The following is a 26746-nucleotide window of genomic DNA, read 5'->3' on the forward strand; positions in this document are numbered from 1 at the left end:
GCTTTCATATGTAGTATTGATGACTTAAGGGACTAAAACAATTTTTTTAAAAATTACAATGACTAAAAACAATAATTTTATATTTGAAAGACTAAAGATAAATTTATCCTAAATTTAAAGGACTAAAAATATATTTAAACGAAACAAATAAGTTCAAAAACTAAAAATATTTATTTTAAACTACAAACATTTAAAAAAATAAAATATGTGAAATAAAAAAGTATTTTAACTATAATATTATCTGATTAATTATGATAATATATGTGAAACTTACATCATTAAAATTTATCTTATTCTTATTATATCCTCTTATTTCTACCAAACTCTTATATGCCTACCACAAGTGTCTTTTAAGAGCTATAAAAAAAAACTAGACGAACAAGTCTTTGTTTAAACTTTTTTATATAATAATAATGGGTCGAGATATTTTATATTTTATTTTATTTTATTTTATTTTATAAAAATATTTAAAAATTATTAATATTTAATAGATCAATTGAAGTTATATTTAAATTTTAAATCTAAAGATGTTAAATTTGATATAAATTTTATTTATAGAAAAGAATAATTTTTAAAATAATTTTTTATTATTTAAATTTTAAAGATAAAATCATATAAAAAAATGTATATACCAAATCAGACAATCTCTATTATCTTATAGGTATATTGATATAACATTAATTTTTTTTATAATAAACCTATGTGGTTTAATTAATCCAACAACATACCTAGCCTTAACGAATTCATCTGGGACCAGTTCTGATAAACCTTCTTCCTCCAAAATACTCCAGCGTGCCACCAGAGTCTTCATCGTCTATTGTTTAGCTTCCTTTTCAGGTTCACGCCTCAGCCTTCATTTCCAATCACGCTATTTTGTTTCATTTCCTCCTAGTCTTTGTTGATTTAGGTTTGGTCCTAGGATTTGTTGATTTGTGTCTTTGGTTTTGCCTTTTTAGGGAAACTGGATTTTGATTGTGTGTTCTTCTACCAAGACTATTTTAGGGATTTTGAATTCTCTAGCATATGAATTGATTAGCTTCCTTTGGATTCTTGCTTGTAATTATGATTAAATGATGATATGTATTTGAACTGTCGCACTGAATCGTAGTTTGTAAAGTTTTGTGCCACTTATGATCTTATGAATAAGTCAAATTCTTCTTAACTAAGGCTAATTCAATACCATATATTCTTCAGCTTAGACAAATAGCCATTTTTCTTTCTTTGTTCCCACTCTTGCTAACTTGTGGTAGTCTCCAAGCTGGGTGTAACTGAGAACTAGGAGGTGTTCTTGCTGATCTAATGATATTTCTTTTTTCCCTATTAACAATATTGATATTGTAATTTTTGATTTCTGGAGGAAGCTCACGCCCTTTGGATCCAGTCATAGTGAGTTTGTTGATGTGTTCTTATGTGTCTAGTATTTTTTCTTCTTGTCAAGACTTGTGACTGGTTGGTAATGGCTAGTGGGTATTAACTACCAAGTCAGAGCAACATTAGGATAGAAATGGTGGTTATTGCTGCATTTTGTTACTAATAACGAAACTGTTGGTTCCAATGTAATTAAATAAACATGATGTCATCCAACAATGACTATATCCTAGTGGATCCAAAGGCTGGCATTAGTACAGGGGCATAGAGGTTTCTTTAGTACTAGTCTCTTTGTTGCAATCATGGAATTTGGTAAAGCACCACGACAACTGAAATTTGAGCTGAAGCTGAGATCAAAGTGTTGTAGTGTGGTGGTATTTGCAGCTACGTTGTTGGACAATGCCAATGCCATGGTGATTAATTTGAATCTTCTGAGGTTGTACTTGAGAGCAGAGGAGGTCTTGCCTTGTGATGTAGAAGCTCCACATATTTATAGTATGCAAGGGTTTAGAGATACCAAATAAACACTGGAAACAGAGAGTTAAGCAGGAATGGAAAAATACAATGTAGCTTCTGAAGCAGGCTGACTTATGAGCATTAAACATGTTAGAATGATAAGGATTTTGCAATATATCCTCATGTCGGGTGATTAGGATCCTTATGGAAGGTGAGGTAGATTATCAGGGCACTAACATTTATGCATAGTCCCAGATTTAGTTCTTCGCCTATAGATATCATATTTTTGTCAAAACTGGTGCTATTTATGCATAGTTCCCCTTTCTTGCAGCACTTGTTTTACACTTAACCTGGGCTACACAAATTAGGATTGCATTGATTTATTGTTCTGGAAACCTAACATGTGGGGCTATCCTTCATAAAATTTACTGATTTTGGGGCTATCCTTCATAAATTTTACTGATTTTCTCCCATCCATTACCTTTTTTTTTCTTTCATAATGGTCTATTTCTGAATGTTGTAACTGTTTGACAGCAGTGTTTGGTGTATAGCGTAGGCTAGGGAGTTGGAAATTATGCACCATTTGGCTTGTTGGAAAGATAAACATATATGATCCTTAATCATACAAATTTCACATTTTAATTCTATTCCATTTCATAAGGGATGAAACTCGACACAACCATAAAGTTGCTACTTTGTGACCTAGAACTTGAAGTCGTGGATTCAAATTCTGGAAATAGCCTCTACTTGTATGGGTGAGGCTACTTTATTTGACCTTCTCGAGATCCCAATTAATGGGAACCTTGTGCACTAGCTCACCCTTTATTCCATTCCAATTTATATTAGTTAGCTTTGAAAGTGGGTTCAGGTTCTGCAAATTATTATTCTGGAGTCTGGACAACAGTTGCACTTTTTCTCATAGCTTGTGATTTTTCGCTATCATTTATTTATTTATTTGCTTTATATGGAATGAATTTGATTTTGAATGAGTTATCAAATGTTTGCACCACCAACTATACGGTAACCATTTTAGCCCATAAGTTTCTATCTTTCCCAGCACTAAATTTAATATTATTTTAAAGACAATTTCTTAATAAAAATGTATTTTTTAAAATCTTTTCCCATTTCAAATAAAAATTAGTGGTAGCTTCTAACTTTAAAAATCTGGTTGCCTCTGTGATTGTGACTCATTGTGACACTTGCCAATGACATTTGCTTCCATAAGCATGTTCTTGTGTTCACTGTATATATATAGATTATGCCAGTTAGACGATTAACATATTTTCATTTGAATATTTTTAGCAGCCAGAGATGGTTTGGATAGAATTGCTTCCACTGATTTAGTTTTAGCAGTGAATAAATTGCAAACATATATTTATGTTGTCAGATTGAATTTTCTGCAGTTTGTAGAAACATGTTTAGTGTACAATATGTAGTTTGTATCTAACTACTTATTTTATGCAGAAAAGGGATATGATGGAAGGAGATATTGAGATTTTGAATGGAGATGACACTCAAAACAAGAAAGAAAGTTCTCTGGTGAAGATAAAAGTATTTTTTTTCGCTAGAGCCCGTGATCTCACTGGCCTGAGTGAGATGCCATTGGAGGTGTCATCCGGAAGTACTACACATGATTGTTTGAAAAAGCTTTTTATCAAGTTTCCAGGTTTGGAAGAAATAAGAAGGTGCATGGTTTTGGCTCTGAATGAGGAGTATACAACTGACTCAGCCATTGTTAAAGACACGGATGAATTGGCCATAATACCTCCAATAAGTGGTGGCTAAACAACTTATTGGAAACTTCTACTTTTGTATTCTAGCAAATATTCTGAAAATAATTCTGAATTTGAATAAATACTGAGAAGTCGATATCCTATTCTAGGGTAATTTTATTGGTGTGTGTAGTTTTCAAGTGGTGAACCTTTCTCATCATACATATGAAGATTTTTGTCAAGTTTTTAGTCAATGGCTCAATCATGCAGTTAATTAAAAAAATAATTTTAACAAAAAGGTTCAACCTTTTGAGAACTTCCAACTCTATGAAATTACCTTACCAGTGGAATGATTGTAATTTGTAAACTTCAATAACTATAAATGTGTAATGATTGTAATGTTAGATTAATTATAAATGAACACCAGAAGAAAATGAAAATTTTTCATTTTTCACTCTGCCACTTTATTTTAGCATAACGAACTATGATTGCTTGTTTTCATCTTCTGATTTATTAAATAGAGATTGACAAATGAAGATAGAAGTAATTTCCAAAATTGCAGCCATCTTCACAAGAAATTTAAATTGAATTACAACTCTTCTGGGCAGGGTAGACTCTCTAGAGAGATTTACTGAAGTCTTTTGTGTGATCAATAAGCTTTTCTGTAATCTATTAGGGCCTTGCTTAGTAACGTGTCTGTTTTTTAACTTTATTTTTTTTAATTAATTCTTTTAGTAAGTTCATCTGAACTATTTATTTAAAAATAATTAATTTTTAATTTTTTTGAAAGAACCTTTTTATAATCTTTCTTTTAAATTAAAACAAATTGGACAATGTTTTGTTATTGAATAGTACGAATTATTCCATAAAAAGTGAGAAGAATTGTCCAGAATTATGCATGGGAAAAAACTTATTACAATATTATGCGTGATGATGTTGTTGTTTAACAATTAAAATTGAGATTTCATCTTCGTAATATACATTTATGTTTGACTTTTGGCTTTAAATATGTAATAGATTATATTGAGAAGAGAATATTCACTTAACACATTGTGTACTCATTGTTTTCACTTTAGATTAGTCGTTATTTCTAACGATAGATAGTGAATATTTCGTACAATACTATGATTATTAAAAAAAGTTGATAATGTAAAAGGTTTTAAATTGAAAGTACATGACTATAAACCTTATAAATATGGATCAAAATAAATAAGAAATTTTAAAATTCATATACTCTAATTAAAAAAACTACCTAAAAATCTAATCGTAAAAAAAAACTCTAAATATTTTTTGACATAAATAATTATTGGTATTAATTATGTAGGAGTGTATATAAATATTTTTTTATTATAAATTAATATCTTGCTCTTACAAAAAAAAAAAAAAATGGGATTGATACTCAACAACAATATTATCCTCACTTTTAAGCAATTTATAGATTTTTTTAAGTTTTACTTAGTGACCGAATATAATTTCGTCGCTAATTTTACCTAATATTTAGCGAGCGAATAGAATTTTGTTGTTAATTTTAACTAATATTTAGCGACCGAATAGAATTACATCGCTAATTGTAACTAATATTTAGCGATCGAATTTAATTCTGCCGCTAAAAAAATCAAAATTTCTGATTTAGAGACCGAATTCAATTCCGTCACTAATTTTAACTAATATTTAGCGACCGAATTTAATTCCGTCGCTAAAAAAATCAAAATTTATGATTTAGAGACCGAATTCAATGCGGTCACTAAATTTAACTAATATTTAGCGACTGAATTCGCTAAATTTAACTACTATTTAGCGACCGAATTCACTTCCGTCGCTAATTTTAACTAATATTTAGCGACCGAATTCAATTTCATCTCTAAAATAATCAAATTTCTAATTTAGCGACCGAATTCAATTTCGTCGCTAAATTTAACTACTATTTAGCGACCGAATTTAATTTCGTCGCTAATTTTAACTAATATTTAGCGACCGAATTAAATTCCATCACTAAAAAAATCAAAATTTATAATTTAGCGACTGAATTCAATTTCGTCACTAAATTTAACTATTATTTAGCGACCGAATTCAATTCTGTCGCTAAATTTAACTACTATTTAGCGGCCGAATTTAATTCCGTCGCAAATTTTAACTAATATTTAGCGACCGAATTGAATTTCGTCGCTAAAAAAGATCAAATTTTATAATTTAGTGACCGAAATAGCGACTGAATTTAATTCCGTCGCTGTCGCCACCGGCCCGAAACGGGCTTTCGGCACTCGCGAAGGATGGTTGGACTCTTTTGTTTGTTTGAAAATATGGATTGCTAGAATGACTTATTCTCAAACTGAGACCTTGTCAAACGAGCAATTTTATTAAAAGGCTCACCAATCCATGTTAATCCCAAGCGGGACCCTCCATGGATTAGCGGTTTTCATAAAAAGGAAGGGTTCATGGAGTCGCCACCAATGTTTTACTCAAAACATTGGAAAAAGAAGTTTAAGGCAATCGATTCAAAAATCGACTTCGGCCATTACAACCAGAGTCGGGTAAGGGAGTCGGTTACGCGTGGGGAAGGTGTTAGCACCCCACAGCGCCCCTTTCGGGTTCCCTATGACAGATTATTTAACAATTATAGTGCGAAATTACTAAATTACCCCTATTTATTCTAAGCAATTATAAATTAACTATCTACATGATGACAGTTAAATATGTACACACAGAAAGCGGTAAAAGAAGGGATTTTTAGAAAAGAAACCTCTTGAAGCGTGCTTTTTATATATCAAGTAAAACTGGGAAGCTTTTTGGCGTTCCCTCGCTCTACAAGCCCGCTCACTCCTTCCTAAAAATAATTTTTGACTTGGAAATCCGATGGATTTCCCTTCGACTAAGTTCGAATCTCCAAGCTAAATGCTCGGAATTCCAGAACTTCGTCGGATCGACTCCCAGAGAGATTTCTAGGGCAGAACACTGCTCAAAAACCCCAGAATACTCAAGGAGGGAGTCAAAACTCAGTGGAAAAGTGTCCAATGACGTCAAAATGACGCCATATTTATAGGGAACAGGCGCAATACGGGCTATGGAATCAATACGGCCGTATTGAAATTTTTGAACTTCAATACGGCCGTATTGAGTTCAATACGGCCGTATTGAAATTCTGAAATTTCAATACGCCCGTATTGAGTTCACTGCGGCTGTATTGAAGCTTCAATACGGCCGTATTGATTTCAGTACGGCCGTATTGAAGTTTCAGAAACTTCAATACGCCGTATTGAGTTCACTGCGGCCGTATTGAAGCTTCAATACGGCCGTATTAAGTTTAGTACGGCCGTATTGGGCTTCATTCCCTCCACTTCCTTATTTTAAGCTACTCTAAGACCTCTAAACCTACAGATAGCCATCCTATGGTCTTCTAGGAGTCCTTCTGGCTGACTTTCCTTCGATCTTTGAGGGTCTTCGAGTTTTATTTCCGACCCGGACAATTTTAGGGGTCTACAGCTGCCCCCCCTTTACTTAGTCGGACGGCCTTTAGTGTATCGTTTGACAAGTAAAGGAGTTGACCCAATTGTCCGGGGAATAAGCCATCCTTCCGACTTGTAGTGTCTTCCGGTGGAAAATTGTTGAGTAGCCTCTCCAGGTCGAGTATTAGTCGTCGCCTCTCCAGGCTCATGCATACCTCGGTGCTCTCGACAACTGGGTAGCTGAGTACCGCCTCTCCAGGCTTGTGCATACCTCGGTGCTCTCGACAACTGGGTAGCTGAGTATTGCCTCTCCAGGCTTGTGCATACCTCGGTGCTCTCGACAACTGGGTAGCTGAGTATTGCCTCTCCAGGCTTGTGCATACCTCGGTGCTCTCGACAACTGGGTAGCTGAGTATTGCCTCTCCAGGCTTTGCATACCTCGGTGCTCTCGACAACTGGGTAGCTAAGTATTGCCTCTTAGGCTTTGAGATGATTTTGTCTCCACAGTCCACGATGCTGCTTCGACGGTTTGATTTTGATTTTGGTGCCACTGAGGGCTGGATAATGCAGGGATCCGTCTAGGGGATGTGCAGTCATTCATAGGTTTTTGTGCCCCAACTTGCATTGCTTAGTTGGTACCCATGGGGAATTTCTGTTTCCTTGGGGTGTAGACACAGATGCTCTTCTTGAATTGAGCGATGCCTTATGTTTGGCTGACGTCCTTTGACGTTGGTGGAGTATCCCGGTTATCCTTATTCGGGTAACTCTTTTTGATTTTTGGATTTTGTTGCCTCTGTGTAGGCTGTTATCCGCTAGGGGATTTTGTCATTGGTTGTAATTGGCCTCTTCTGTTAGGCGTATCAGCTTGACGTTCAATGATTGGCTGAGAGCCGGATTCCACTTGGGGAATGATTATTGATCTTTTGGATTTTTGATTTTCCTTTTTTGAAGGAGTGCCTCTTGTGTAGGCGACTGGGGATTTGAAGTTCTTATGTATCCCAGAGTATTATTTAGAAAGCCTCTTCAGGCTTAGCTTCACTCTTCGTTTGAGCTGGAAAGCTACCTTCCACTGAGGAAGTTTAAGTCCTTTCGACTTGGATATTCTGTTTAGATGATCAAGCCTCCCTTGGGGAATTTTGCTGATCTTGGTTTGATAGCTTTCACTGGGGAATTTGGCCCGTGAGTGGAAGCTGAGATATCTCTGGAGAGTATTATTTCTGCGAGCCTCTCCAGGCTCAATTATTCTGTAAGAGTATTATTTCGGCGAGCCTCTCCAGGCTCAATTATTCTGAGAGAGTATTATTTCGGCGAGCCTCTCCAGGCTCAGTTATTCTGCGAGAGTATTATTTCAGCAAGTCTCTCCAGGCTCAATTATTCTGAGGAAGTATTTTTTCAGCAAGCCTCTCCAGGCTCAATTATTCTGTACAAACTGAGGAGTATTGTTTGTATCCTTGCCTTTTTCGTTTTCGGCTTTTGTTGACTGCTGTCATACACAAGCAATTTTCTATTTTTTCTATTTTATGCAATTGCCTCATGATAAGGTCTTTGAATGTGCAACTAATGTGTGTGATGCACAAATGCAAGTTTTATTATTTAATGTTTTTAGAAAAATGAATGGCTCTCCCTATCCTCCTTTTCTTGGAGGAATTTCTGTCATCGACGTGAGGGAATATTTTTGTGAGCCTTTTATGCAGGAGATTATGGATTTTATAGGAACCCCTCCAATTTTCTTTATTGACCGATTATTAAGGAATTTCATACAATTTTTAGAAATACCAATTTAGAGGCATAATCACATGGTCAAGAGAGAAAAGAAATGAATAGATATTTTATTAATATTCACAAGTGTTTTTACAGAAAGATATACAGAAGGAATTTCTGAAGAATGGCTGGCCAGGGTAGGCTATATACATTGGACTTAACAATTATATCTGTAATTGTTGCTCTTTACATTCCCTAGTTGCTTCGGGTGAGATGCCTGAGCCAGGAGCGCAGATGCTGCAAGACGCTTGCTTCTAGAAGATAATCACTTGAACCGCCTTTCGGTTTTCGATTCAAGCGATCGTTGCTTGCTTTGCTTTTACATCTTATTCTTTTGCCCCTAACTTTTGCCTAGGACGTATCCTAGCGGGGATAATTTCGCCTTTGTTTTGCCTAGTACCCTTGTACTGGCGGGCTTTTTATTTTGCCCTAACTTTTGCCTAGGACGCCCTTTTTGGGTTTTCATCCTAGCGGGCCTATGCAAGCAACGTCTTCAAGCATAGTACTTCTTTACCTCGTCAGCGTTGACTGGGTATCGAAGTTCTTTTCCATCCATGTCTGTGAGGATCAATGCTCCTCCTGAGAAGGCTCGTTTTTCCACGTATGGTCCTCCGTGATTTGGGGCATACTTTCCGATTTTGTCCTTTTGAGTTGGTAGCAATTTCTTCATTACCAACTCTCCCTCATGGTAGACTCGAGGGTGGACTTTCTTGTCAAAAGCCTTTTTGATCTTCCTCTGATAGGCTTGACCATGGCATATGGCGTTCAGCCGTTTCTTTTTGATAAGGTTCAACTGGTCGTATTGGCTTTGAACCCATTTTACCTCGAAAAGTTTTGTTTCCATGATTACCCTTAGAGAAGGTATCTTGACTTCGACGGGTAGAACTGCCTCCATCCCATAGACGAGGGAGAATGGAGTAGCTCCTGTAGATGTGCGTACTGAAGTCTTATAACCATGAAGAGCGAAGGGTAACATCTCGTGCCAGTCTTTAAATGAGGCAACCATCATTTACCCTATTTTCTTGATGTCCTTATTGGTTGCCTCGATTGCCCTATTCATCTTTGGCCGATATGGGGAAGAGTTGCGGTGTTGGATCTTGAATTCTTGGCACAGTTCTTCCACCATTTTATTATTCAGATTAGATCCATTTTCAGTGATGATTTATTTCTCCATGCTTCCACTAGATTATTCTAAAATCTTTTGGGACAAGAGAGAAGAGAAAGGAAAGATATTTTTGTTCTGAAGTTTGTGTTTTAGAGGGGATTTATTTTTCAAAAATGATTTTTGTAAGAATGGATGGCCAAGGTAGGCTTATTTGTTTAGGCTTGTTTGATTAAACACTTATGAAGTTAAAAAGTCGTGTTGTGATTTGACAACTTGGATAGCTTCCCTTGAACCTTTCTTTTTGAATTCAGTTCATGGTACCATCATGGATTTATTTTGTTTTTTGATTGTCCTTATTTTTGCCTAAAACACCCTTTCGTGATATTTTAGCGGACTTTTGTTTTTGTTCATTATTTTGTAACCCTAATTTTTGCCTAGGTCACCCCTTCGTGGGATTCCTAGCGGGTTCTTTGCTCTTATTTTTGCGCAGTCCCCTTTTTGGGTTTCCTGCCGAGCTTCTTTTATTTTGAAGGATTTATTTTTATCCATGATGGCACTTGTCAAGGCCAAGGGAAGGTGCTCCAAGTTGTCACACACACCTCCACATGAAAATGATGTGGGTTTATTATTATTAAGATGATTTTAACCTCATTCATGTTTATTCAAGCAGGGTTAAAAATGATGCGGTTTAGAATTTTATTATAAGCAAGAAAAGAAGCAATGAAGAATGATTTTATTATAATCATAGCGGAAACATGTGTCCTTATTTCATCACTGATATGGGTCCCAATGTTGACCTCTTATATCTTTTGGCCATGCCCCAAATTCACAGTCTCTAATTTCTCTTGACGAGCAATCTTTGCAGATTCGGAGAAATGGTCTCCTCATTACTGTCCAACTCAACCCATTTATCCTCAACTTTTGGATCCCGGTCAGAGCGAACAATTACAGACACAATTATTTTATTGGTTCTGTTTAGGTTTAGAATTATTAATGTTAATGAGGGAAGAGAGAAAAGAACAAAAAAGAGAATAATGTGTGAAAAATGCCTCTTTATTGATATGTATTAAAAAAAACTGTAAAACCCTTATTTACATGAAAAAGTTCTCATGATCTCGGGTACTGATCATGAGTCCCTAAAAGAAGAATATGGAAAATTAAGGAGGGGCCCTATCGTGGCTTGTTCTTCTCTCTAATCCGGCTTTGGCCGAGGATTCTTGCTCACGTCGGGCGCTGTCGAATCAAAAGTGATCCACCCGGCATCAATAAGGCTTTGGACCTTGTGTTTGAGAGCTAGGCAGTTCTCTGTTGAATGCCCTTGTGCCCCCGAGTGGTATAGGCATTTATTTTGTGGTTTGTACCACTCGGGATAAGGTGGATCCATCTTCTTTGGTGGAACGTAAGCTAGAAGACGTGCTTCCACTAGCTTCGGCAGGAGATCGCTGTATGCAGGAGTAATATCCATTACTTGGAATTCGACATTAAAGATAGTGGGCCCAATTTGGATTGGAAGACTGATTTCTCCCACCACTTCTCTTTTAGAGCCGTCGAAAGCTCGAACGATCATGTTGCTCGGGCGCATTTGGACTCCCTTGATTGTCATTTGGTCGAACGTTCTCTTTGGCATCACATTCAAGGAAGATCCATTATCCACCAAGACTTTTGCGATGTGATACTCCTTGCACTTTACAGAGATGTGCAAGGGCTTGTTGTGATTTGGTCCCTCGACGGGGATCTCTTCATCGGTGAAAGTGAGGTGATCATTAGTCGTGATGTGACTAACAATCCCCTCAAACTTGTCTTGGGAGATAGTGTGCGAAACGTATGCCTCGTTCAAGACTTTCAACAGAGCTTGTCGATGCGGTTCGGAGCATAGGATCAATGACAACAGAGTAATCTTTGCTGGCGTCTTATGAAGTTGATCCACGATGGAGTACTCGCTTTGTTTGATGATTTTTAACAGTTCATCAGTCTCCTCCTCGGATTCTCTATCTTCCTCGGTTTTTTCCTTTTCTTTTCCTTTATTCTTGGGAGCTTTATCCTGAAGATCTTCGGGAGTGTAGATCTTGCCACTCCTAGTCATGCCCCCAAGTCCAGCGATGTTGGAGATATCGCTGTCGGCAGAAGAGTGGATGTCGTATATCCACGGCACAGCCTTATTTGATTCGTAAGGGAAAGGCCTTGGAGCGGTGATCCTTAATGGTGTTGGACCTTCCCCTTTGTTTGTCTTGATTACCAACAACGGAGTTGACGTGTGTTCGCTTGGCGCGGTTGTTGGCTTACACTTGATAACAAACGGCGTGCGATCCATTCTTTGAACATACGCATCGATTAATTTTTCCTTTTTATTAATGTTATTAATGGATTACTAGGAGAGATGTATGAAATGCAAACCTAGATCCCTCCATGATCTTTGATAAGAATGCATGATATGAGATGATGGCGATGAATATGCATGCATTGTGTTTATTCAACTAAGCATTATCATGTTTTTAGGATGTCCCTAAGATGATGCATGATATTGCTTGGTTTGGATAAATAACCCTTTTTTCCTTTTTTTTGGGTATTTTGTTTTTTGTATTTTTTTGGGTGAAAAGGGAAACTACCTACATGAATGTGATGAAGGTAGATGTTAACACCATGCAATAGAAGATTCTTATTCCTATTTATTCTTATTTAAAAAAGGAATGTTGTATGTTTAAAGAAATGCAATGTATGCTCAAACAATTTCACATAATCAATGCACAAACAATTCACTCATCCACGAACAGTCACGAGCGAATCACGAGGTAGGGGTATCCTGCAGAAAAGTGCATATTCAAGGTGGTTCTAACTGTTCTCACCGGTCTGAGGCCCCCAAGGTGCCCCCATTATAGGGACCCAATTCCTCTCGTCGTAAGCCGATGGAAAGCTCCAACGCACTGTCGGACTCGAGTTCATGGTTATCACCTTGAGTGATGCTTTCCGACAACGGTCTACGGGCACCTATAGACCCATTCGACAACCGGCCGTACTAACATCCACTCCCTATGGCTTACCACTCATGCCCCCGGGTATAGAGGGAACTGTTGTGTGCAAAGGTTTGTGTGCAGTTTTTATTTCAAACAATTGCGTAAAATTAAACATACAACAGTTATTAAAGCCATATAAATAAAGCATGTTATCATACAAACAAGGGGTAATAAAGTAATTTTAACTATTATTTGTTAAAAATAATCTGTCACTAAATGGGACTGACTCTCGAGGCTTCCCCAGTGGAGTCGCCATCTGTCGCCACCGGCCCGAAACGGGCTTTCGGCACTCGCGAAGGATGGTTGGACTCTTTTGTTTGTTTGAAAATATGGATTGCTAGAATGACTTATTCTCAAACTGAGACCTTGTCAAACGAGCAATTTTATTAAAAGGCTCACCAATCCATGTTAATCCCAAGCGGGACCCTCCATGGATTAGCGGTTTTCATAAAAAGGAAGGGTTCATGGAGTCGCCACCAATGTTTTACTCAAAACATTGGAAAAAGAAGTTTAAGGCAATCGATTCAAAAATCGACTTCGGCCATTACAACCAGAGTCGGGTAAGGGAGTCGGTTACGCGTGGGGAAGGTGTTAGCACCCCACAGCGCCCCTTTCGGGTTCCCTATGACAGATTATTTAACAATTATAGTGCGAAATTACTAAATTACCCCTATTTATTCTAAGCAATTATAAATTAACTATCTACATGATGACAGTTAAATATGTACACACAGAAAGCGGTAAAAGAAGGGATTTTTAGAAAAGAAACCTCTTGAAGCGTGCTTTTTATATATCAAGTAAAACTGGGAAGCTTTTTGGCGTTCCCTCGCTCTACAAGCCCGCTCACTCCTTCCTAAAAATAATTTTTGACTTGGAAATCCGATGGATTTCCCTTCGACTAAGTTCGAATCTCCAAGCTAAATGCTCGGAATTCCAGAACTTCGTCGGATCGACTCCCAGAGAGATTTCTAGGGCAGAACACTGCTCAAAAACCCCAGAATACTCAAGGAGGGAGTCAAAACTCAGTGGAAAAGTGTCCAATGACGTCAAAATGACGCCATATTTATAGGGAACAGGCGCAATACGGGCTATGGAATCAATACGGCCGTATTGAAATTTTTGAACTTCAATACGGCCGTATTGAGTTCAATACGGCCGTATTGAAATTCTAAAATTTCAATACGCCCGTATTGAGTTCACTGCGGCTGTATTGAAGCTTCAATACGGCCGTATTGATTTCAGTACGGCCGTATTGAAGTTTCAGAAACTTCAATACGCCGTATTGAGTTCACTGCGGCCGTATTGAAGCTTCAATACGGCCGTATTAAGTTTAGTACGGCCGTATTGGGCTTCATTCCCTCCACTTCCTTATTTTAAGCTACTCTAAGACCTCTAAACCTACAGATAGCCATCCTATGGTCTTCTAGGAGTCCTTCTGGCTGACTTTCCTTCGATCTTTGAGGGTCTTCGAGTTTTATTTCCGACCCGGACAATTTTAGGGGTCTACAGTCGCTAAAAAAATCAAAACATTATAATTTAGCGACCGAAATAGCGACCGAATTTAATTCTGTCGCTAAAAAATCAAAATTTCTTATTTAGCGACCGAAATAGCTACCTATTTTCTTGCGAGACTTATTTTGGTCGCTAAATCGTTCGCTATTTTGATTATTCATAATCGGTCGCTAAATCGGTCGCTAAATAACGACTGATAAATTTCGGTCGCTATTTTGCAATTTTCTAGTAGTATCCCATTGTAGTGGTGATGATTAATGGAGTAACCTTAATCTCCTACTAGTCCATCAAGCTCACCATGGCATTAGGCTCCATTCTAGTAGATGCTTGATAGTGCATTTGGGAAACATACTTCAATGCATTAATTTGGGATTATTTTACATTTAATAGTGTAAATAATTTATATATTAGATGTGATTTGTATTAGTGGATTTAGTTAGTAATGATTGTAAATTATTATTAATTTTTGCAATTTGACCTTTTTACACTTGGTTCTTGTGTAGACCATATCTAGAGCTCCCAACATTATATTTGGATGTTCTTGGTGTCCCTAGAAATATAAAAGAGAGTTCTACAACTTCTTTGATGGGATAAAAGGTTAATTAAGATGTTAAGTGGCCCAAAAATGCATTGTAAAGTTGTGACCCTCATTAGTATTTTCTTTTTTATTTTTAGAATGTAATGTTAGGATTTGTTTAGTGATGTAATTAGTTGATTTAGTTGATTAGGCCCATTAGTTAGTCTATAAATAAGTGTAACACATGTACACTTGATATCATACTTCTTTTTTCAAAAATTGAGTTTCATCTCTTAGAAGTCTCTCAAAATTCTCTCTCTTTCTCCAGAAATTCTCTCTCTCTCTCTCTCTCTCTCTCTCTCTCTCTCTCTTATTTCTCTTTCTCTATCCAAATTTTATTGCTTTTTCATCTCTACACAAATTTTGGTAGCATCTTGATGAAGATGTTCAGCCAAATTCATTCTACCAATTCAAGAATTCAATAGTTGCGGTAACTTTTCTTCTATTTGAATTTCAATTTTGTTTTCTCTTTTTTAATGTGAACTTCTTAAAGCAGTGAATTGGATTCAATTCAGAAAGAATTTCACAGAGACTTGCTAATTGTGATTACATTTGCATTTTGATGAAATTTCATAGAACGCGATTGCATTCTTTATTTCTTCATTTGAATTAATTTTTAAATGATGGAATTCAGATTATTCTTAAAAATCACAACAATTGTCTTCTTAAATTGGTATTTCTCCAATTGGAATTCAATTATATTATGAAATCTTCATACATTTTAGCATTGCATACAAAATGTTTATTAAAAATTTCCTTACTAATTCGCATTGTAAAATTCGTGTTCAATGATATGTGTCTCAACATTCTGACCAAGAGTTCCTTGTATTGCAAAATTTAACTAAGTCTAAGAGCTCTCAAAAGCAATTCCTTATCTTTGATCTCTAAACACAAAAAATTACCATTTGTCCATATTTGATAAAAATTATTCATACTACATAACTTTTTTTTATAAGTTGATATAAATTGTACTTTTTGAGAAATATTATTTGCACATCAACTCGGACAAAAATTTATATAATTAAGAGAAAAAAATATAAGATATAATAAATGATGAGAAGGGATTCGTTTACTCCAAAAGTAACTCTGCTTAGATTTACTCCGTTCAATAATTCATGTTTTACATCAAATTTCAATGATCTAACAATTAAATTTAAAGTTCTTAATAGATAGATCAAGTTTGCAAATTTTTTAAAAAAAATTGAAAATTATTTAATATTTCATTTTATTAATTCAAATCAACCTATAAAATGTTATTATGATTATCCGTCAATTTAAATTAATGAAACAAAGTATCAAATAATTTTCAAATTTTTTAAAGGTTTATACACTTGATATATACATTAAGAACTTTAAATTTAATCGTTGAATCATTAAAATTTGATATAGAACATGAATTATTGAACGAAGTAAGTTTAGGTAAACTTACTCTCAAAGTAACCGTATACCTCCTCATAAATGATATAATGAAAAAAATTATAAGTAAAAAAATATTATTATATAAAATATATGAATTGTTGTACAAATAACGCAACCTTTTAAATTAAGTAATTCATCGGAAAGAAAAAACATATCATAAGAACCTCCTGTAAATAAACTACAAATCAATGGATATTTATTGCAGTTGTTATAGCTCAAGCTCCGTGCTTCTAGTATCTTTTTGCTGTCTATGCCTTTCAGAAAGTATTCACCAATTCCTTACCAAAGATATCTATCCTTTATTTGTAGCAGGTTGTCCAATCTTGTTCTGATTCACACCATTTTCAGCTTCAGCAATTCTAACATCCTCTCTGAACTTCTTGTATATGTCACCTTTATAGAACTCTCTAGTCCTTAGCACCAAGATCAGAGACACAAGTGCCCCAACCAAGCTAAATGCAGTGATTATATAGAAAACCTTTCTGTAACACTCACTCCCGTTGCAATTCAACTCCTCCCCTGGTTTCTTCTTTAGTCCTAATGCTTCCATTTGCCTTGTGGCTTCCTTGTCATAAAAATGCCCTGCAAGCCTTACACTGAACAAATATGACCCAATTGGACTTGCCACTGCCCCAACATTACTCAACGTTGAGTAAAATTTAAGACCAAAAAGTTCAGATATAATGGAAAATATTACAGTCCAGGTTGCCCCAAAGCAGAAACCAATTATAATCGAGGCTGCATAGAGACCATTTGGGACATTGAAAGCAATTAGTAGGTAACCAACACAAGGTAACACAAAGATTAATGTTAGTACGAGAGGCCTAGGGACTTTAAATTTGGTTATGATAATATCTGACACTAGTCCCTCCACAGTTTTACCCATATAAATCCAAATGGCCATAAGGGACACAAATGTGGTTATACTATGCCCTGAATATCCTAAAGATGCACCAATCTGACTCAAGTTATTTACCACAGTGAGGGTACCTCCAAGTCCACAAATTGTGGCTAAGAAAAGAATCACCATGTCAAGGCTAAAAAGGGCTTGAAATATTGTATGATCTTCACCTCTACTTGGTGGCCTCAACATGTTTTTCCAACAGGAAACTTGCTTTGGTGTAGCCTTTGCAGGCTTCTCTAGATTTGGCTTTTCGGTTGTTATATTCAAAGGCTTAGGAGGGTTTTCAGTATTGATGTTTTCTTGTTTCCTCTTCCATATCTTTTGTTCTTCAACCAAAACAACAGCAAGTGGCAGGATGAGCAAGAGAAGCATTAGAGAACTAGTGACATAATACTCACTCTTCGTAAAAGTGAAACTTTTTTGCAATACGATCACTACCAAGAGGAAACTTGCAAGGACTAAAGTGGTATAGAGGAAATTATAGAAAACCTTGGAATCATTTGGCTGTACAACTCCCTTGTGGTGCCTGATAACTGGTAAAATAAAAAAACTTACAGCAGTTGGTAGCCATGCCATATGCAAAATTAGATATTTAGAATTATTTCCATAGAAGGCATAGTACATCTGAGTGATAATTGCTGCACTCAAACTAAGATACCCACCCAAAATGCCAATTACAATGCCCCTGCTGCATGGGAAGTTCTTTACACTGGTGACAATGATTCCAGTGTCAGTGGAACAATGAGAATTGGCTCCAATGAAGATGTACAAGCACATGTTCCACACTTGGGGCTTGGATATTTTTGTGGTCACTACAAGCCAAATCATGAAATAGCCAAAAAAGTTGAGAACCCCACCAAGTGTTAAGACGACCCAAGGGGGTGTGACCTCATTGATTAGGCCTGAAATGATGCCTACGTTAGAGCCCAAGTCCTTGAAGAAGCTTAAGAGATTGAGGGTGGATTGGTCATACCCCAAAACTGACTTGATTTCCCTTGAGTATAGACTAAACATGTAGCTTGCTCCTGATACTGACATGAGCATGAATGAGGAGAACGCCATGAACCAACGCCCTGTAAGAACTTGGAGGGTGAAGCCTTTGGTGGTTTTCCAACAACTTCCAACATTTTCTATTATTGCATGGAGTTTGGAAAATGCCATATTCTTCACTCTTAGTTTACAAGCTAATAGCTAATAATGTGATAAAACCTGGGAGTTTTTCTCTAGTGTGTGGAACAAAGAAGCGAAATGGTTGGATTTTTGGAACAGTCGTGGGTGAGAATATATACATGAGGTTCAAGTTATAATTTTCCAACAGTTTTGTTTAAGAAAATTGAGGCCGAAAATTAGCCCACTAGAAATCATTGATGTATTGTTTTAAAAATTATTATCATTAAATAGCAATGAATATATAATTGTAACACTATATTTTTTTTATTATTAATTATTGTATTTTATCAATAAATATTTGTTATTGATCTAGAAGGTGTAAAAAGATTGTGTTGGTTTGGTAAGGTTAAGTCTTTAAATTGCTCACTTTTATTGTATGAGATCATCGTAGGTGAATGCATGATGACACACGTAGTTGAGGTGTTATACAAATGATGTGGTTATTTTAATGTTGTTCATATGCTACTTGGTTTGGTTGTTGGATGGCATGGTTGTTGGTGTATGATGAGATTGTTGTTTACCCTTTTAAGGTTGTTGAATGACATGTTGTAAGCCATATAAGGTGATGTGTATGGTTTACATGATATTGTTGGTAGCATAGTTGTTTTACTTCTATACTTGTTATATGTTGATCTCTTTAAATACTAGTTTACCCTTTTTTCTTGTAGTTAGACTGCGATGATCAAGTTTATATGGGAGTAGGACAAAGATAGGCTAGAGGCTTGATGTCAGGTTTTGAGGTCATTCTGGTTGATGGTAAAGTTGAGTCTTTTGTGTTACTTGATGTAGCAAGTGTAGTTGAGTTACTTGTCACAAATTCCCTTTACACGTATATATTATATATATTGTTATGAATATATCTAAGTATTGTCATATATTAATCTTAGGTAGTCGTAGATTTATTTTTTGTTTTTAGTAATTGAATTATTAAGTAAAAATTATGATAGATCGTTATAATAATAATTAAATTATAAAGTAAAATCTTTTTTATTATTGTTTTATTTTATCTAAATACAAAGTATTTGGTTGTTGATTCATTATTAGTTTGTTAGCGGTTCATATTGGTTAATTATAATTATCATAGTAATAGTAGGTTGTGATTAGTGGTAAATTTTACCATACTAACAAAGTCCAACGTGAATAATTAAGGTTAATAAGGAGGTTAAGTAATATGTATAAGGTTTTATGTTATAATTTCGTTAATACGATTATATGTATACATAGTCCAACATGAATAATTAAGGTTAATAAGGAGGTTAAGTAATATGTATAAGGTTTTATGTTATAATTTTGTTAATACGATTATATGTACACATAAAAAAAAGTCTAATACAATTGGTTAATAGTTAAATTCTTCCATAGCATATTATATTAGAGATTTTATTTTAAACCATGTGAATAGAATTTAATTTTTTTTTGGGAGACATGATATTCATATTTATGATGTCTATGCCCTGAACTATCGGTTGGAAGATATTTTTGTGTAAAAAAATATTAAATTTTATCTTTTATAAACTTGTCATTAAAAATATAACTACTATATATTTTTAACCATTAATAAAATAATAAGTCGTTCTATTGATACATAAATTTATAATGCTATACTTTCTCTTTCTATCTCCACTACTTTCTCTTTCTATCTCCACTACATCTCATTTTTTCTTTCTCTTTCTTTTGTTGTAAATATTTATTGTTTTAAATAATTATATTTTATAAATAATAATAAATAAATAAATAAGTGTTAGTGTTTTGCTTTCTTTTTGTTGATTGTCGGTTCAATCTTGAGTTAGATTTCAAACTTGTTCAAATAAATTTCTTTATAAGTACTTTTAGAAGAAAAAAATAAAATAAACTTTTTTATAAGTTAAAGTTATCTTGTACATAAGTTAATAAATATAATTTTGAAAAGGTTAATAATATGAGAGTTTCTATAAATTAACTTATTAAATTAATTTTAATTTATGAAAAAGTTAATTTTATTTTATTTTTCTAGATTTTTTAATCTTATAAGCATTTATGAAACAATTTATCCAAACACTTTATCTATATTGGTCTTAAATTATTTTTGCTATAATATTTTATTTTGGTAGGTTTTCTTATGAATCATCAAACTAGACATGTTTTAACTGGGACTCTAGACAAGCGTTAATTGTGTTAAGATGTGAGGATCGATAATTTTGGATGAAAATATGTTAGGTTTTGTTAAGCATGAGTCAGACTTTGATAGAAAATATATAGTATGAGTTAGATATGTTTATTAGTCGTGACTTTTTTTACTGCCTAACCTACATAAATTCAAGTTTATCTTGACCTATATAAGTTTGTATTAATTTAAGATCAAGATAGAAGTGAAAATACAGATCATATGTTTTACAAAAATTAAGTTTATTTAAAAATATGTTTTATAATAAAATCTCTAAATATGACATAAATTTATCTTTTAATAAATTGATAAATTTTATTTTTTTATGAGTCAACATACTTAATATATATTTGAAAAGATTAATAAATCTATAATTTTAATACATTATAATAATTTTGATATAATAATAATAATAATAATAATAATAAATATTCATTTACTTTTATATTTTTATTTAAATAAGTTGATATTTTAGGCCTGATAAGTTTTTTTAAAATAATTTACAATCCGACTTTTTTAACTAATTACATTTTAATAAAAGTTTTAATAAATATTATTTTTTTAAGTATTGAACTTTGAGATTATCTAAACTTCTTATTCTATTGAGGTATGATAATATATGAAGCTCTCAAATTCATCATGGGTTGATTTTAATATAATATTTTATATTTTATTTACTATTTCTTCTATATAATAAAACCAATCAATCTCTACCTTATATTAAATACAACTTGTTATATAACTATGTTTCAAACCTCATCAATATTAGACATTTATCTCCAAAATCAATAATGATACCCAACTAAAATATCTTAATGATAAAAGGCTCGGTCTCTATAGTTTTTTTCTTGAATAATGAAATATGAAAAATAATTATTTCTCTATCCCATGCGCCACTTATATGTGTTAATTTTTAAGTTTAGTTCTAACTTGGATAAGAGAGTTCAAAATTAAGTGATAACTTAATAAAGGATTTTTTTATACCTTTGAAAGGTATTTATTTTAAAAAAATATCAAGATAGGTAACTTTTTTTTTAAAAAAAAATCTCGAAACGACTAAGTTGTCTTTATGTAACATGACTTTTAAATGGAAGTAGTGGAAGTCATGTTTTATAAATAAAACTTTTACTTAAATTTTTTAAAGATAGAAATCATGTTTAATAAAACTGCTTTATTTATTTCTCTTCTAAAAAATACTAAGTAGTGTTTGAAGAACACAACTTATCCTTTTGTTGGCTTTTTTTTTTATTAAAATAATATTCCTTACCGTAAAAATATTTGTAGGAAAATTAATATATTCATATTTTAAAAAGGACTTCATTTTTTTTAAATTACTCATTCTAGAAATTTTTAAAAAAACCCACCCCCCTGTTAAAAAAAGCCCACAATAATAATAAAGCTTATGGACAATAATCATAAACTAATTCTTATAAAATAATATTTCACATGTCATCATTTTTAATTATAATTTCTTCATTTTCAAAATTACCAAAACATTTTTATAACTTAACCAAATTTTCTGAGTTTTAAATCAAAATTTATATATTTAGAAAAATCACCATTTCAATAGAAAGACAGGTAAAAAAAAATACAATAAAAAAATTTTAATATAGTTTTTATTAGTTAAGTTAAATTTTAAGGCTAGAGAAATTTAATTTCGTAATATTTAATATTTTTCTATATTGTATCATAGTAACATTGTTACAATAAAATAATATTTAACAATTTTATTTCAAAGTTCATGAAAATAAAATATTGAATATGAATATAAAAAAATGGAAATAAAATGTGATACAACTTACTATTTATATTGTTTTCGAATAATTGACTGAAATTTTTAATTTTAAAAAATCAAATATCTTTAAAACAAAGTAAAATGTAACAATTATATTATAAAACTTACCATTAAAATAATTTTAACAAATAAAATTAATTATAGATTTTAAAAAAGTAAGAAATCCAATATCTGAAAATTTGATAACTTAAAGCTTTTTCTTACAAAAATATGATACCAAAATACATCTTAATTTAACTTTAAATTTATAAACACAAATGAAGGTAATATTAAAAATCAAACACAAAAAATATTTATTACTCAAAAGAATATCCATACATCGTTTTCTTCTTTGAGTATATATCATTTAGGTGGAGGAAATTTGTATTATTAGACTTTACATAGATAGGTGAGAAAAAAATATATACAAATGAGCATGATAATGTTAATTAAATATATAAAAATATTCAAATAATCATACCGGAACTGAAAAAACAATTCCCCAAGTATGTTAGAGTAAAAAAGTTATATTTACTTCTTCAACCAACTCATGTACTTTCCTTTGATGCTTTTTCAAAAAAATTATTTGATTAATATTAGTATATTGACATAAACCTATGACTTAATATAATAATAATAATAATAATAATAATAATAATAATAATAATAATAATAATAATAATAATAATAATAATAATAATAATAATAATAGGAAAGCTATTCTTGCTTATATAAGTTAAAGATTCCTTCCACCGTAAACGCCCTTTGTGAACGTCAATCAATGTTGAAAGGCATGCAGAAAAAAAATCAATTATGCAAAATGTTGGCAAAGGTCGTTTTGGTGCTCATTAAAAAATTAAAAATGATTATTTTTATAACATAAAATAAAATCTATACTAATATATTTTAATGATTACTTTGATGTTTGTATTTGATAATTATTTTATTTTTTATATTAAAAATAATATTTTTATATCTAGAAGATCCAAAATTAATTATAATATTAATTTGATCAACATATTTTTATTATTTTATTTTTATTTTTAATAAAGATATAAAATCTCTTGAGTCTATTAGTACTTAATATAAAAAAATGTATTTATTACTTTTTTTAATCCGTAGGTACTTCATACTTAAAAATCATGGATACTTTAAATTAAATGTATTGTATAACTACATGGCTGTAATGCTATCTTAAATTATTTCTCAAACTAGCAACTAGAAACCACTGTTTTAAGTTTTAAATGGGAGAATGTGAAAGGAAAAGAAAGTTTTGACTTAAAAATCAAGAAAATGTACGCAAATACGCCGCTTAATTTCTTAATTGATTCCTTAATTTATTCATTTGATTAATTTAATCTCTATTAATAAATTCTTTAATTATTAATATTAATTGACATAAATATAATGACTTGTATTTTTTTAATTAAAATATATAAATATTTTGTATTAATATTATAATTATAAAATAAAATTAAACTTTTTGATTGATTAAAATAAGACTTAAATATTTTTTTAGTTTACATAAAATGAGTGAAAAAAACTTTATTTTCAACTTCTTAAAATTTGTAAATATTATTTTTAGTCCTTTTGAAATCGTTTTTTGCATCTGCAATGATTAAATTTCAATTTTAGTAAAATATTTTCTTTTTGATTTTCATCTATCTAAAATAAACAATCACTATTTTTATCTCTAGCAATTTTGTAATATTTATAAATAACATTTATTTTAAGTGATTATAGAAAAAAAAATTTTAGTAGTATCACACATTAACATTACATGATAATACTAACATAACGCTTGTAAACAATACTTAATAAGAGGGTCACCTAACTTTTTAAAAAATAAACAAGTAATTAAAAATGATTAGGTAATAATACAGACAAAACAATAGTTCAAAATTTAAAACAATAAAAAATAAATATAAGAACCAAAGTAAAAATTTGTTCATATTATAAAACATAAAAACATATTTAAATCAAAAAAGAAAGTAGTTAACTTCATATGTTTCGGAGGTCAAACTGTGACTATTTATCAAAAAAGAGAATCAAATCAATTCACTAAAAGTTGGCCGAAAATCTAACACAAGGGAAGCATGATCATGCAATGCTGAAACCAGAATTCATTTTCTATATGAAGATTAAAGCATAAGGAGCATGACAAAGACCGCATTCTGAAACTTTGGAAATTTAGACAGACAACTCAAGAAGTATAACAACTTCAAAGCAAACCACAGAAGAGTCTCACTCATACATTGAACTTGTTATTTGAGCAACTAGACGGTTATGTTGACACTACCTGATGGAAAACTAAAGCATAAAGCTGATCTTAAAATAAATGATTGGATTAATCGATGCACGCACAACTTATATTAAAGCGAAATTCATTGACAATCCAATGCCATTTGATTTAGTGAGTTAATCACAATTTCATATGTCAACTCAGTCATGTTGAAAGTCCAATTATATTGAACAAGATAGATTCTTCCTTTTCTGAAAAGCAAGCACTTTTTTAATAATAGCAGTGTATTCTGCTAAACCTTAGTCTGTATATCACTAATGCATCTTTACTATGCCATTTAGAAAAACGAACACTATAATGAAAGATAATACAAAAAATGGTTAGAACATCATCCATGTTCTTCTGCTCTTTTTTTAATAATAACACTATATTATGCTAAATCTCAGTTTGTGTCCACTAATGCATCTTTACTATGTCATTCAGAAAAGTGGAACACCATAATGAAAGTCAATACAAAAAAAGGTTAGAACATCATCCCTGTTCTTTTGAAATATGGTATATAAACTTAAGATCCTGGTAATGAGAAAATTGATCATCAAATAAATTATTTAAGCAAATATGACTCACGACTAACATGCATGACAAAAAATACTTGACTAAGTAAAAATGAACTTATTGTTTGATTTTAAACAGGATAACAGTGTAAAGCTAGAAATATATAAAAACTAGCATACTTGAGTTCAAATTGTAACATCCTATTTTTTTATAATAATAATATTATTAATGTTATTATATTATAGTAAGATATATTAATTATTTTTTCACATGGGGAATTATTTTATTTTCTTATCTATTTATTTTAATGAGAAAAGAGGAATGAATCAGGTTGATCCAGTCCAGTCAATTTTAAGAAAGGGATTAGACTGAGTTAATCTCATCTGCCTCATTTTGTGTTATGAAGGATTAAGAGAGAAAAGGGAGAGAAGGAAAGAGCTTTAAGGAGAAGTGCTCGGAATTTGTCCCAAGCTGCACCAAGATTGTTCTAATCATCACAACAAGGTACAAGGGGAAATGAGTGATTCAAATGTGGGATTACAAGAGAAATTGGGTAGTGGGAGAAGTCCCTAAATTCTTAAGATTTTCCCAATTCTTTTTTAAAACTGAAATTGATAATTCAATTAAGTTCTGTATTATGTCTGTGTTTCTTGTATTGTTTGTTAAAATTGATGATCTGGGTGGAAATTTAATCCTTTTGAAATGCATGTCTTTATGGATCAGGGTTGCATAAGGAATTGGGATAATGCTTATTGATGTGTGATTCAGGAAATTAATGATGTATGATGTGTTTTCGTGTGACAAGAAGTGTTTCTGACCAATTGGATTAGAAAAAGGATGGTTGTTTGATTAAATGTGAATTTTGGAATGTTCTATTCGTACTGTATTTCCTGGAAAACATGTTGGCGTTGGACTTGAGTTCTTGGCGCGGGGCTTACATTCATGTTGATGAATGTGAAGCCCAAACAGAATCACACTGGGCATGAGATGTATCATGCTGGGCGTGATAATGTGGTGAGCTCTTTGTGGCTCCTTAACGTCAGGCGTGGATTCTTGGCACCGGGCGCGAGAGAGGACCTCATGCTCTCTATTGTGGCTTAAAGTTGAGCGCAACTTGGTGAAGCCCAACGCAAAATACGAATAGGATAATAATTGATTGCATTGGGAAATTTTACTTATGGATGTACATCATCTTTTTTGTAATATCATTCTATGTGATTAACCAAATCAATTTCCATTTGTTGGATTAGAAAGTAGACACTTGAGGCTATAACGTAGACTCTAGAATCGCGCCAAAAAGAATTGATCGAGTTATGTGAGTTATAAGTTCGGTCTCCATTCTAGTACACGAAATATTAATTTTTGTGTTGTTAGTCATACAAGGTGATCTTAACTACATTTTAAGGCTTCATGTTCTAGATAAAATTTGTAGCCGTGGATGTTATATTTCCAATGGTGTTGGAATCACTCAAAAAGGATGTGTATAACTCAAGTTATGGTCAAAATAGTGAATAAAGGTCAAGTTGTCAGAATTTATGGCGCCAGGCATGAATTTGTGATGTGGTATATGTATTGACGTGTTTGAAGATGATTG

General features: G+C 32.7%; 2 protein-coding genes across 2 annotated transcripts; one reads left to right on the plus strand and one right to left on the minus strand.

The window, feature by feature from the left end:
- The first annotated feature begins 683 nt into the window (after positions 1-683).
- CNX7 (co-factor for nitrate, reductase and xanthine dehydrogenase 7) lies at positions 684-3990 on the plus strand. The gene is made up of 2 exons (XM_083060556.1): positions 684-837; positions 3289-3990. The coding sequence occupies exon 2, from the start codon at positions 3298-3300 to the stop codon at positions 3607-3609; it is 312 nt and encodes a 103-aa protein (XP_082916682.1). The 5' UTR covers positions 684-837; positions 3289-3297; the 3' UTR covers positions 3610-3990.
- An 11816-nt stretch (positions 3991-15806) lies between these two features.
- On the minus strand, positions 15807-19959 carry LOC109806322 (protein NUCLEAR FUSION DEFECTIVE 4). The gene has a single exon (XM_020368692.3). It carries the CDS (start codon positions 18427-18429, stop codon positions 16657-16659), a length of 1773 nt encoding a protein of 590 aa, XP_020224281.1. The 5' UTR covers positions 18430-19959; the 3' UTR covers positions 15807-16656.
- Positions 19960-26746: the final 6787 nt, after the last annotated feature.

Source organism: Cajanus cajan, chromosome 7, assembly GCF_000230855.2.
Source record: "Cajanus cajan strain Asha chromosome 7, NIPB_CcT2T_4, whole genome shotgun sequence".
Taxonomy (NCBI): domain Eukaryota; kingdom Viridiplantae; phylum Streptophyta; class Magnoliopsida; order Fabales; family Fabaceae; genus Cajanus; species Cajanus cajan.

Bases quoted from the DNA above. Each gene is read 5' to 3' on its own strand.
- CNX7 (XM_083060556.1), top strand. From the start codon at position 3,298: ATGATGGAAGGAGATATTGAGATTTTGAATGGAGATGACACTCAAAAC.
- LOC109806322 (XM_020368692.3), bottom strand. From the start codon at position 18,429: ATGGCATTTTCCAAACTCCATGCAATAATAGAAAATGTTGGAAGTTGT.